Source organism: Coturnix japonica, chromosome 37 (genome assembly GCF_054131305.1).
Source record: "Coturnix japonica strain WE chromosome 37, WE-NBRP24, whole genome shotgun sequence".
Taxonomy (NCBI): domain Eukaryota; kingdom Metazoa; phylum Chordata; class Aves; order Galliformes; family Phasianidae; genus Coturnix; species Coturnix japonica.
In genome coordinates this window covers 2,928,735-2,941,665 of record NC_140699.1, presented here as the reverse complement: position 1 = coordinate 2,941,665, position 12,931 = coordinate 2,928,735, and the positions used below count along the sequence as shown (strand labels likewise).

Genomic DNA, 12,931 nt, shown 5'->3' with positions numbered 1-12,931 from the left:
TATGAAGGAGCTGGCGTGCTCTTTCAGTGACAGAAAGGGAGACAGATGGTGAGCTTTGGTTCTTGAAACCTCCATCCATTTCTGCAAGGAGAGGACATTCATTCTTTTAGGCTTTCTGCATTATTTCAGTCTCTAAATGCAGTTAACAGTTTCACTTAGTGAAGTGTGCTTTAATTCCTGTCCTGTGCCTTCCAGCTGTAATGCTTGAGCAGTGGAAATGCTGTGTTTTCCCCAGGGGGGGAAGACGGTCTTGTGAAGGACAAAGTGTTTGGGAACCATTGGGATGAAAAGGAAGTTCAGGAACCGCATGGCATAAGTTTCAAAGAAAATCCCCAGGATGGTTTTTTAATCTTATAAAGGAATGATCTGCTCCACTTCTCCCTTATTTGTGACTTGTGTTTAGTTATGTCGGTGTGTGCTGTAAGGTGTGCTGCTTCAGTTGACGTTACCCAGACTGAAAACACCAGAGGAGAGCAACAAGGATGAGACAGTATCGTGGAATACAGTGCAGTTTATAGCATGCATGTGCTGTACAAGCATTCTGACTATCAATATGCTTTCCTTGTTGTCCATAAAATTCCTCTCATTCACTTCCAGGAGAAGACTGGGAAGTCCTTCTTTTCCACGTGTTGTCTGTTCACCTTACAGACTGCATTGGAATAGTTAGACTGACATTTTCTATTTATGCACAGCTGGGTACAGGATGGGCAGTAACACACGAAGCTGTCTCGGATTTGCCCACCTGGCTCTGGTGATGTCAGCACATTTCGGTCCCTGTAGCAGTTCAGTGCTGCTGGTTTTTGCACTCTGCTGGTCAAACACTTCAGAAATAGTTGCAGAGGAGAGTTCTGTGTTTTTTTGTTTTGAATCCACCTCGGTGTGTGTGGGGGAGGCAGCTCTCGGCCCTACACTGACTGCTTTGGCAGACCCATCCAGTTTCCTCTGTAGTGCTCTCCACATGTGGTTGTGAAATCCAGTGGCTGACCTCTTTTCTAAATACTGAGTCACCATTCTTTTAAAATAAGTGATGCCAGAATTCTCCCTTGTTTTCAGGACCTTTCTTTCTACTTCTGCAAGTATTGAGCATTTCTCCCTTGTCCATTCTGCACCATCACTTTTCAAGTAACTTTATTATTCTTTTTGCTTTACTGTGTTCTGGTGTAAGTAACTGTTTGGTTTGTCTTCCAAGCAAAAGATCTGCTAACAAAGACTGCTTTCCTTCAGCAATGCAGGAGCAGCCACCGAGGAGTGTGCTGTGCCCCACAGTTAGCACAGAGCGTGTTCTTCACGTGGGCACACCTTCTGTGTGTAGAACACGGACAGTAACGATGGTGATAGCAAAGATGAAGTGTTCTGTTTTCTCAGTTCAGTTCTGAGCAAATAGCTGATATGTCTTCACTGCACTACCCAGCTGGAACCACCTGATGTCCTGCATTATTAACGTGGTTAAATGGTATTGCGTGTAAGTAAATGTCTTAGCTTGGCCTCTTGCTAACGATGCTAGACTTTGGCTCAGAGGTAAAAAGGGACCAAATGTAAGCCTGGGCTGCAAAACAGCCAGCAGACTGAATGAGTTCACTTTTTTTTGGTGAGTCGTCATGTGCTTCAAGAAAATGACACGCAAAGCTCATAGCAGCCTCACATGGATTTGGTTGAAAAACCCAGTGTTGCACAGTGAAAAGGGCTGCTCACCCTTTTATCTGTATGGTTTAACAAGGCAAGTCTGATTTTGGGCCTCCCCTGTTGCAAATTACACATTCCGCTGATCTGATCTCATTGTTAAGCACCACAGTTCTCTCTTTTGTTTTAATAATCACACAAAGGTCTGGAAAACTGCCATAATTCAATAAAAAAAGCAAGGCTGACTTCATGGTTTCCTGGCTAGCTCTCTCCTAGGCTGCAGTGAACCTGCATATACCCTTCGGAAACGTTACTGACAACATTACGGGGTTTCGTTCTGTACAATGTAATGTTTGTGAGAGGATGAAGTGATTCAAGTCACAGGCTCGGGGTATGGTGTCACTGCAGTAGTCAGAAGTGGCATTTGTGCCTTGCTGCTCCCATAGGGATGCTGTGGGGCTCTGTTTCTGTTGGAAAGATTTCAGGTTCGCCACAGACAGAGAACAGGTTTTTGCTTTCTGTATTGTGCTTTCAGCATAATTGATCGCATCAGGTTTTGTGTGCGGATGGACAGGAGTTTGCTCCACATCAGACATGGAATGTTAGGAGTATGGTGTGCACGGAGGATGTCAGTGCTGGTTTAGCCTCAGACGTGGGGTCAGAGCCTCTTCTTTGAACCTCTCCACATTCCTCAGGATGCGATGGGAGTGTTCTACCGCTTAGAACAGCCTGAGGTGACTCCTGAAGTGTCTCTTACGATGAACCTTCGGTACTATTGGATTCTCAGAAAAGAGTCGTACATTTTAGGTAGGATGATAAGGCACAGATAAAATGAGGTGGTGAAGTTGTATTGTACGGGCTGCTCCAAAAGTAATGCCTGCCGTTTATTTCCATGGGAACTGCACCGGGTGCAAAGAGCACAACAGCACAGTTGTGTGGAGCAGTGTCAGCTACAAAGCGCCGTGTCTCAGCACTGTCACTACCAGCAGCTCCGTGTTTTGGCCAGCAAAGAACAAGAGCCGAATGCGGCGCTGCTAAAAGCTGCATGGCCTGATCTGGGGCTTTTCTTTCCTGTCCGTGCCCCCAGTGCTGCAATGCACCACATCACTGCGCTCACACGCGCTGCTTGTGCTCCATCCACATTCACAAGTGGAGCTGGACGCCTCTGGCTGCCATTTCCCCGCACACTGAGGCCGTACATTGTATCGCTGCACACCCCGCTGTGTCACCCCGCCGCCACCTGCTGACAGGCAGCACACGGGTCGGGTTCAGCTCTGCTGCCGTCCGCCCCCTCGTGACGTCATCGCGGCGCGACGCCGTCCTTCCGGCCGGTCGCTCGGTGTCATGGCGGCCGTCGGTGCTCTCCGTCAGACCGCCCGCCTGGCCTCGTCCAGCGCCCTGCTGCAGGTGCGGGCCGACCCGGGACCCCCAGCCCCGCCTCCTCCCGCTCCTCGCCCTCCTGGGCGGCGCCCGCGGGAGCCGGCCCGGCCCCCCGGCAGCGCTTTCCTCCCCCGTTCCCCCGCAGGTGCTGTTCCGGGCGGTCACCTTCGGGCTGAACGCGCTGACGCTGCGCTACCTGTCCAGGGAGCTCCTCGGCGTCGTCAGCGTGAGGTGACGCCGCGCTGCCCCGGCAATGGGAGCCGCCGGGAACCGCCTCTGGTGGCCGGGTTTCCTTGGCACGGAGCGGGGCCGACCCCGTGTCCCGTCGTGTCTCCCGCAGGCTGACGCTGCTCTATTCCACCGCGGTGTTCCTGGCCAGGGAGGCGTTCCGCAGGGCCTGCTTGAGCGGCGGCGCGGAGCGGAGCTGGGCCGCGACCATCAACCTGCTGTGGCTGACGTGAGAGCGGCTCCGCTTTGCTTTAGAGCTCACTCCTGGTTCCGGCTGGAGGAGGCGGCGGGTCCTGCAGCGGGACCTGCACGAGGCGGCCCGTGTCTGCAGCCCGTGTCTGCACTGCATGCCATGCATGTTTTCTTCTGCTGACTCCACTGCCGTTGCCTGGAAGGCTCACTGTAACAGTTACATTGGGGCTATCAGACTCATAGCTGCAAGTAGTAGCTCGCACTGACAGGTTTTACACCAAAACTTGTAGCTACAATAGCAATGAGTTTGTCTGATCTCTTTCGACATACGTAAAGTACAGCAGCGTGGGAAATTTGAATCAGATTTTCTCTTGTTCTTTTTTCTGCTGAAGGAAACCTGACTGTTTTTACATTAACTTTTTAGAGTCCCTCTTGGTGTCTTCTGGTCTGTTTTCCTGGGCTTCGTCTGGCTGCACGTACTTGAAGTTCTGGATCCATCCGTGGTTCCTCACTATCAGGCTGGCGTGGTGGCGTTTGGCCTCTCTGCAGTTGTTGAGCTTCTAGGGGAGCCATTCTGGGTTTTAGCCCAGGCTCACCTGTTTGTAAGGCTTAAGGTTAGTAGGGAAGCTGTGAGCATAGGGCTGTGTGGGACGGAGAAACTTCGTGCTGAAAAAGTGACGTAATGGAAATGAAGACCAGATTCCTGAACTGGATCTGTGCATGTTCAGGGGTGCTTAAAAAACAAATGAAGCTATGGGTTGCTTCGTGCTGTACGATGTAGTCATAATGTATTTGTAACGTTAATTTGCTCCTGTTTAAAAAAGGAAGTTAATTTGTTTAGAAGTTACCTCCCTAATGCTCATTAAATGTATAATCACAAGTGTTGCTCAGAGGGAGGCACAGACGCCTTCCACACTTCTGCTTTTCACTGTCGGTGTGAGGCTGTGAAATGCAGCAGCTGGGGTCACGATTGTGCCAAGCAGGATTTACTCCCATGTGGGTCCCACACAAGGGAGCGGGGCAGTGTGATGGGGGAAAAGTGCCCTATAAGACTTGAGAATGTGCAGAGATGCTGCAGCGTGAGGTGGTCAATGCAGCAGCAGAACTGTGGTAGCCACACTGACTGTGAATGCCTTACAGGTCCTTTGTGGGTTGTGTGTGTGAAACTGGAGTGCTTTGCCTTCCTGTAGGTGGTTAAGCTGGCAAAAATGAGCGTTGTCTATTTTCTCTTTCTTGAAGGTAATTGCTGAAAGCCTTTCGATAGTGTCAAAATGCACTTTGACAGTTATCTTAGTCATCCTTTATCCGCAATGGGGCCTTCACATTTTTTCCTTGGCTCAGGTAAGTTTCCTGTATTCTGTATATAAATTCTTGCTCTGAAATGTTCTTTGCTGCTGTCTGTGACATTTAACCTGCTAGATAACACTGAGGAGGTGAGAGAATGTTCCTCCGAGGTGAGGGTTTAAATGTGAAGGATTTTGGTGATAGACGTTACTTGGCGCGTTGAGCCCAGTCAGTTTAATGGGCACCTTTGTTGTGTGCCTAAAGGTACATTTTGTGAATAAGGTTGTTACGTTGTGTGTGCTTTAGCTGTTCTTGAGGGCAGAGGGCTGTGATGCTGATCTGCTGATTAAAATGAATTTAAATCAACAGTACTCTGTGTGTGGGGAGGGGAGTTACAGTAACGCCTTCAGCTAGGTTCAGAGTTGACAGGAGGAAGAACTGCCTTCACTTCTCACTGAGTTCTCACTCATTCTTTGTTTTTTTCCTTCCTTGTCTTTCCAGCTTTTGTACACCAGTGTTCTGGTGCTGTGCTATGTGGTTTGTTTTGCAAAGTTCTTGGGGTCTCCTGAAGCAACAAAGAAGTCATTTCCGATTACAAGAATGAAAGGCCTGTTACCTAACTGGATGGCGGATAAGGTGGGTCACACAGTTCATTCTTAAGTCTTTGACGAGAGCGCTTTGAAAACTGGAGTTGATGGAGTGACTGAGAGATTATTTCTGCTCCTGGACACCATGGCTGGTTAGGAAGCATGGTTGCATAAAATTCCATTCACAGTTGTTGCATTCAAATCCTTGTCAGAAAACCACAGTGAACCTGGAGCTCTTTGTTTCTGGGCCTCGTTGGCTGCCTCATCTGCTGATTGGAGATGGAACATTTACAGTGTTAAAGGGAGTGAGCTGGTATCAGGTAGAAGAGAATCCAGGGTTGTCTTACAGAGCTGGTACTTCAACTTCTCCTCAGACAGAACGTGGTGGTGCACAGCGTCCTGCAGATACTCAGATCTCTGATGTCCTCCAAAAAGGAAATGGGGCAAAGAAAGAAATGAAAAGGCAAAGATGAGGAAGAGACTGAGAGATTGAGGACATGAAGGCAGTTCTGTCTTGTGAGGCTTGCAGGAGTGCTTTGAAGAGCACTGAAAGATGTACAGTACTGTGAGGGGCAGAGTTATATTGGTCTGCTAAACAACTTTTCCCCCTCTCTGGTTACTGTTGAGTGATTTACTCTGTAGAAAACTTATGCAGTTCCTTTGTGTATCTGCAAAGATGGTGATTTTCCACAAGGGAGAAAGTCAGCCAGACCAGGGTGACGCTGCTTCTTTGATTTTGCAGGCTTTCCTTAACTGGAAGGAAGCATGGCTGACTTGGAGCTTCTTCAAACAGTCCTTCCTGAAGCAGATTTTGACAGAGGGTGAGGCTCGATGTGTGGGAATGCTGGGGGAAGGAAAGTGGATACAGGTCACAAAATGGACAAGGATCCTGGGAAGGCTGGGAGGGGATGGTGGTCAGAGCGGCACCAGCAGGTGTTGGCAACCCAGGTGCAGTTACGGAAGGTTTGTGGAGGATCAGAACTGTACCGTCCTGCTGGACATGTCTCTGGAATGCGTCCTGTTAGCAGGGCCTGGACACACACGGGGAGAGATGTGGGGGTTTGTCCTTACTTCTGTGTTTTCAACTTCAGGTGAGCGATACGTGATGACTTTTCTGAATGTGATAAACTTTGGCGATCAGGGTGAGTGTGGCGATGCTGTGCAACAATGACATCATTTTCTAGTTGCTCCTTTTTGTCTGCTTCTGAAAATACTGAAAATATTAGAAACCATTTGAAAATAACATGAAAATGTTGGAGGATTTCAGTGGCGCTGGGACGTTGAGGTGCATTTCAGAGAATGATGGGTAAATGGTTATTAAATATAACACACACCAAAAAACAAGAAACAAAACCAGAGCAACTTGTTTGAGGGTCGTGGATTTAAGGAATGCTTCTCCCTTGGATCAAAACTTGGCAGTTGTGCCTCTTCTGCTGTGCGTCTTGTTTCTGTTTTAAAAACTTGGAAGGAGGCAGCATAGTATCTGATACATTGCAGTTCCTTCTCTTCATTTTCTTGGCCCTGTTGTCTTCCTTTGCAGTCTGTTAGCTGTTACAGCAGGAACACTGTTGTTTGTAGCATCACATCTCCAACTGAATGTGCTCCATAAAAGCAGTGTCCTTACAGAGTAATGAATGGCAGCAGCAGTTCAGGTGACAGCACTGGCTGCGCCACAGGCTGATTCTCTTGCATCTGGATCTTTTATCTTCCTCTGTAGTAAGAACTGAAGGGGCTGCCTGGGGGTGTCTGGGGCTATTGCTAGATTTGCTCTAATGCTGCATTAAGTTCCACTGGTTCTCTCTTTGTTTATCAGAAATGTGGAATAGGAATTTGTGCCAGAAAAAAAGTGACAGCTTGTTGGTGTGTTTTGTTTGTGAAGGTGTGTATGATATCGTGAATAATCTCGGGTCGCTGGTGGCCAGGTTCATCTTTTTGCCTATTGAAGAGAGTTTTTATGTCTTTTTCGCTCAAGTATTGGAAAGAGGGAAGAATGTAAAGGATCAGAAGCAGGTACGTTTGTTAGTATTGGTTCCACATGAAATGCTTACCTTCTGTTGGAGATCAATTGTATCAGGAGTGTGACTGACGTGTGTTTAAATTACTGAGTGTAAAGATATTTGGAAAGAAACTTGAAGTGGAGACCATGCCGAAGGAGTCTGGACAAAAAGCAAATGGATAAAAAGGTAGCGAAGTAGGAGTTACGAGGTGCAATGACATAATGCTGCATTGTCTGGTAATTGAAGTTAAAATCCTCTACTCCAACAGCATGGTGCTTGTGCACCATGTCTGTGCAGCTGTGCTGAGGCAATTACTGTAGGTTCAATCTCTTTCCAGCAAATAAGTGGCACTTGACAATATTTGACTGACTTGAAAATACAACAGGCTGGTAAGCATTGAGCGCTTCAGAGGGTGCCCTTTCCAGAGGAAGACAGCTGTGTTTTGGCTGAGCTTTGGGATTGTTTGCGCAGTAACGATGGTTACATGAAGGAGAGGTTTCTGTATGCTCTAGAAGAAATTCTTGGTCAGATAGGAAGGTCCCAGTCAGCCAAGTGTCGTGTCTCACGTTAATGGTAGGCTGACAGAGGTGTACCTGTGTGTGTGTTTGACGTGGAGTGTGTTTGTGTGTGGGCTTATCCCGTGCACCTGGCAGGAGGTTTGACTCCTCATGAGGGGTGTGGGCAGCTGCATCTTACCATGTACAGAACTCACAAGTGGCTCCTTATGCTGTGGCGAAACTTGTAGTCCAGTGTAACAATGAAGACGTGGCCCTTTTGGTGATTCAGGCTGTGGCCCTGGGCAAATGCTGTGCTTTTCTTTGCTATTTACTGGCTGCTGTTTGCCCCTTTCCTTAAGCCCTGAAACAGAGCTGTCAATGGCTGATCTTTGTTGAGAGTTCTGCATATAATACGGAAGAGAATAAGAATACCTGAGCACAGCTGGAAGCCAGGACCAAGTGTGTAGGTGTGTCAATACCAAAAAATAGTCTTGGCTGTGCCTTGCATTGTGCCAGTGGACTTTTTCCCCCTGGAACAGTTTCTCTTGGTGACAGCAGCAGTTGTGCTGGTTCTAGTTCGTGTAATTGACTGCTGGGTTTTGTTGTTTTGTTTCTGTTTTTTTCTCCAGGATGATGTTGCTATGGCTTCGAATGTGTTAGAACTGCTGTTGAAGCTGGTGCTTCTGATTGGCCTTACCATTGTTGTTTTTGGATGTGCCTTTTCTCAGCTGGCTCTGGATATTTATGGAGGTTCAATGCTCAGTTCTGGAAAAGGTAAAAAGCTTTAGCTGTGTTTTTTGTTTCTCAGCTCTGTTCTGAGCTCTTGGCTCGGTCAGCTTTCTGTCTGAAAAAAATCAGCTCAGGTTAAAAGGAGCTTCAAGTAGCCTCATTCTGGTAGAATTATTTGATTGCTTTGCCCTCCTGTAGATGCATGCATTTAGAATATTCCAACTGTAGCACCACAGCTCCCAAAGTTACCTGCAGGGATGCTTGCAGAGGCTGGAATGTAGCCCAGCAGTTTTTTTAACAATATTAGGAGGTTTACAAGGAAGGAAGGATAAAGCATTGGCTTTTCCTGACTTGTGTCACGTGTACCAGCTTATGGCCCAATAAATACAACCACCACTTTTGTGGAGGAGATCTTGTCTGTTACATTAATAGCTGCTGCCGCCTTGTACTTTGTGTTTGGGTTCCCCTTGCTTTGTTTATTCTGTTTGTCATCTTGTCAAGATGTCCAGACCAGAAGCTTCTCAAAGGGACACAGAAGTTGCTGTTATCATCGGTGATAATGTTACAGCTTCTGTTGTGGAGTATGAAACTGTGGCTTTATAAAAGAAATAATGATCTCTTTATCCTTGTAATGCTGCTGTCTTTATTTTGTTGTAGGTCCCGATCTTCTCCGGTGCTACTCGTTGTATGTCCTATTTCTTGCTGTCAATGGAGTAACAGAATGTTTCACGTTTGCTTCGATGTGCAAAGAAGAAGTGGACAGGTGAGGAGTACCCCCAGTGCATCTGTGTGTGATTTGCATGGAGTTAAGCATGCAAATGGGGAACAATTGTTCTGCTTGGATATTCGCTTGGAAATGCTTTTCTGTTACTGAGAAGGCAGTTTCTTTTTGCAGTCGTTTTAAGGACTGTGTGCAGACCTCGATGTAAAAGCTTTAGTTTAAACCTTTGGGTAAAAAGGATCCGAACTGACAAGGTTATTAGCTTTTAATACACAGCAAACTGGGAAAGTAATTTAATGTGAAGTCTTATTTTCTGTACATGTACGTGAATAGAAGCTTCAGTTTTTAAGGTGGACTGTTATGTTAAACTCCTTAAAGTCTTGCAGCTGTTAAAACTTCTCAGTCACAGTTTCTATAGATCACATTTGGGATGACATGAGTTCAGTGGTTTATCGGCCTTGAGGAGAGCTCTGGACAAGATGACTTCCTGTGATGTTTTGCAGCCTGGATGTTTTCTTGGTTCTCTGTTGTGGTGTGTTGGCACTGCAACCTGATGGCTGCCATCGGACTTGTTTCACTTCTGTGGCTGTTGTCTATTACAGCTCTGTTCCAAATTAATTAGGCCTTTATTTTTTTTAGGTCATTAATTAAAAGAGATCCTCTTTTAGCAGTTTAGCAATTGAGCAATTCTTTTTAGATGTGCAAGGACTGCTTTTGTCCCCCTTTCCAAGTGTGATCTTCTCTTTAAAGCCACTGTTTGGAGCAGGACTAAGTGTCACCCTATTGAGCGTTATTGTTCTTCAGTACCGAATAGAGAAGGAAAAAGTCCTCAGTGTTTGATACTGCTAATTATTGTTAGTAGGTTTTCTGAAGTGAATGCACAGGTGAATAGTAGGATAGAATTTCCTTCACTTAAAGTAGTTGTTGGTTTAGTTTACTCAACGTATTTTTCATTCTTGTGCTGCATTTCTTTTCTCAGCCTTGCCGGCTGTTAGCAGATGACAGGAGTTGTTGCTCCCATGTTTTAGAAAGCGAATGGATTTTTATCTTCTGAAAATGAGTTTAGTAATTAAATAGTGCAACTGCATATGTTGTTTATATTGTTTCTTCTTCCTAGGTACAATTTTGTTATGCTGGCCTTGTCCTTCGTGTTCCTGTGCATCTCTTATTTCTTGACCCGCTGGCACGGAAGTGTTGGCTTCATCCTTGCCAACTGCTTTCATATGGGTATTCGCATTGCTCACAGCATCCAGTACATCTATGAGTACTTCAAGGAAAGCTCCTACAGACCTTTGACAGGCTTGCTTCCCTCACCGTTTTTAATACTCGCTTATGTCATAAGTGGAGGAATTACTGTTTATTCAGAGGTAAGTATCTGCCTCGGGATGTTCCTTTCACTGCGGAGGTTTGTCAGATGGCTTCATTACCAGAAGGAAAGAAATATTATCAACAGGAAAGGCTTACAACCATAGCCTTGGAGATTTCCATTACATCTTGCAAGGCTGCGTATAGATCTATTAAAAATGAAACAAAGACATGCAATTATATTGATCTTCAGATGTGTGCCTGCTTGCCTTCTCCAGGTGGCAGAGAACTGTGTACCTAATGAGTCAGACAGTTCTGCTGGCCATCTGTATATCCACATTCTTAGTTCTTGGTAATTGATGGTGATAGTGCAAAGAAATGGTCACTAAAGATTCGGTTAAAAAAATAAAAAAGCAGTGCAGGGGGAATAAAACAACAACATCTATCATGTATGTAGCTGGCCTACCTTGTGCCAACTGGTTTTCCTTCAGTTGCTGGTTTCCTTTGTTTTAGGCATTCTTCTGCTGCGATAAGGGTTGGATGTCAAGGCTGATTCACATCAGCATTGGGGCGCTGTGCTTTGCAGCTACCACCATTACCATGTTCTGCACAGAGACCAAGCTGGTCCACTTTGTCAGAAGCCAGTTCCTCTCCCAGTATATGAAGAAAGGAACATGAAATGCTCGTGGGCAGAATAATTCTTGTTCGTGGCTGCAATTATGGAGGGTTGTATTCTTTGCACGGGTCTGCCTGGATGAAGGTTTCCACATGAGTTTGTTGGAAGTATTGATAGTGACAGTATAAGTGGTTGCTGACTAAACTACTCTGTACAGTGAAAGAGAGCCGAGTAATTTTCTCTTCATGCATCATTCGTTCTTAGCTTTTCTTCCAACAGCCTCGTTGGTGATGAAGGTCTGTAGTGCACCTGCCTGACATGAACTGATGGCCAGAATTAATGTGGGGAGCTCCCATTCTTACTGGTAGGGAGACATATATGAAGGCATTGTATGGCTTACGTCTTAATTAACATGTAATTAAGAATACCCTTATTGAGGATGGTGGGCTGTTGAAAAAGTTAGCAAAGAAATGGTTTGATGTTGAAAAACAAAAACCAGAACCAAAACCTGAAGCAAACACTGGAGCGAGGACCAAGCACGAAACCAGTACCAAAGTGGAACGTAATGCAGCGCAGAAAAACCTGAGTTATCGGTGCCCTGAAGTGAGAAGCATTAAACAGACAGTTCTGGTACTTGCAGGGAAGCTACTGGAATATGCAGCGTGTCCAAGTCCAAGCTGGCTGAGTTTACTTCTGTCAGCATCATTCATGTAAGGAGAGAATCGATTAGCTTGTCAGAAATGCTCTGAAGCTTTTCTCTAGACAGAAGTGTGGTGGGTTTTTGAGCAGTGCCGAACAACAGCTGTGAATTACAGTCACGTCCAAGTTCCAGAAGGTAGAGTTAAATATCATTGACTTCACTGCTGTTCTGTTCCTACCTGAGGTGATCAGTGCAGTTATGAGCAGATTTGTCTCGCCTTTCTGCAAAGTGGAACGTTGTGTATGTTGAATGAGATTTCCTTCTGGGTTTGTGCGTGTTGGATCTCTTGCTTTTGGATTAAAAAAATGCTGCTTTTTCTTACAACGAGGTTTTTCATCTGGTTGCTCCTTTTTGTGTTTGTTATAAACCTTTGTGTTGATTTAATTTATTGAAAATGTCAATGCTCAGAAGCAATAAAGCATTGAATTTTGTTTCCTAAGGGCGCCATGTCGTATTGCTGGTCTAAGATGTGACTTCAGAGCATACGAGCAGCACGTTGTAACAACCAGCATTCCCTTCACATGGTTTGAGTGGAGCAGGAAATGCCGAGTGTGCTGAGACGTACAGCATGAAGACTTCACTGTCATCACATAGCAAACTCCACAGGTCCTGAGACAGCTCTAGAAGCATCTTCACTTCCAATGGCAGTGAGGAGTTGGTACCAATGGACAGAGCTGACGGGGTGAAATGCTTTCTGGTATCACTGTGGTACCGTTAGAAATGTTTGGTTCTGTTAGAAATGTTTTCTTAACTGTCGCCTCCAAATCCGGCGACAAGTCAAGGCTGCGTGTGAAAGTACCGTGCCTCCGCACATGGGGAACAGATGAGACTCACACACAGTGCGTAATGCCAAAAGAACGAATTTAATGCCTTGCAACAAATAGTATATACCGGTACATGTGACCGCCCCCATCAGGTACTTGTGACCTCCCTGACTCCAGCCCAGGTGCACCCAACAGCTTTGTCTCAAGTGATGCACGGTCATAGTTTACAAATCCTGATGAGCGGGCTGAAAGGAAGTGATCACACTATGATACAGGAACATCACCTTCACCCGAGATTTCTGTCCAGGTTT

The 12,931-nt window shown here is 46.0% G+C and overlaps 1 protein-coding gene across 1 annotated transcript; it reads left to right on the top strand.

The window, feature by feature from the left end:
- The first annotated feature begins 2,928 nt into the window (after positions 1 to 2,928).
- On the top strand, positions 2,929 to 12,295 carry LOC146754920 (man(5)GlcNAc(2)-PP-dolichol translocation protein RFT1-like). Its single transcript, XM_085526544.1, has 13 exons — positions 2,929 to 3,027; positions 3,146 to 3,231; positions 3,341 to 3,457; positions 3,845 to 4,034; positions 4,660 to 4,761; positions 5,206 to 5,340; positions 6,034 to 6,112; positions 6,383 to 6,433; positions 7,171 to 7,301; positions 8,415 to 8,559; positions 9,172 to 9,277; positions 10,353 to 10,602; positions 11,054 to 12,295. Exons 1-13 carry the CDS (start codon positions 2,965 to 2,967, stop codon positions 11,216 to 11,218), a joined length of 1,620 nt encoding a protein of 539 aa, XP_085382670.1. The 5' UTR covers positions 2,929 to 2,964; the 3' UTR covers positions 11,219 to 12,295.
- Positions 12,296 to 12,931: the final 636 nt, after the last annotated feature.

Bases quoted from the DNA above. Each gene is read 5' to 3' on its own strand.
- LOC146754920 (XM_085526544.1), top strand. From the start codon at position 2,965: ATGGCGGCCGTCGGTGCTCTCCGTCAGACCGCCCGCCTGGCCTCGTCC. The intron at 3,458-3,844 runs GTGAGAGCGGCT...TTAACTTTTTAG, and splicing joins ATCAACCTGCTGTGGCTGAC to AGTCCCTCTTGGTGTCTTCT. The intron at 4,762-5,205 runs GTAAGTTTCCTG...TTGTCTTTCCAG, and splicing joins ACATTTTTTCCTTGGCTCAG to CTTTTGTACACCAGTGTTCT.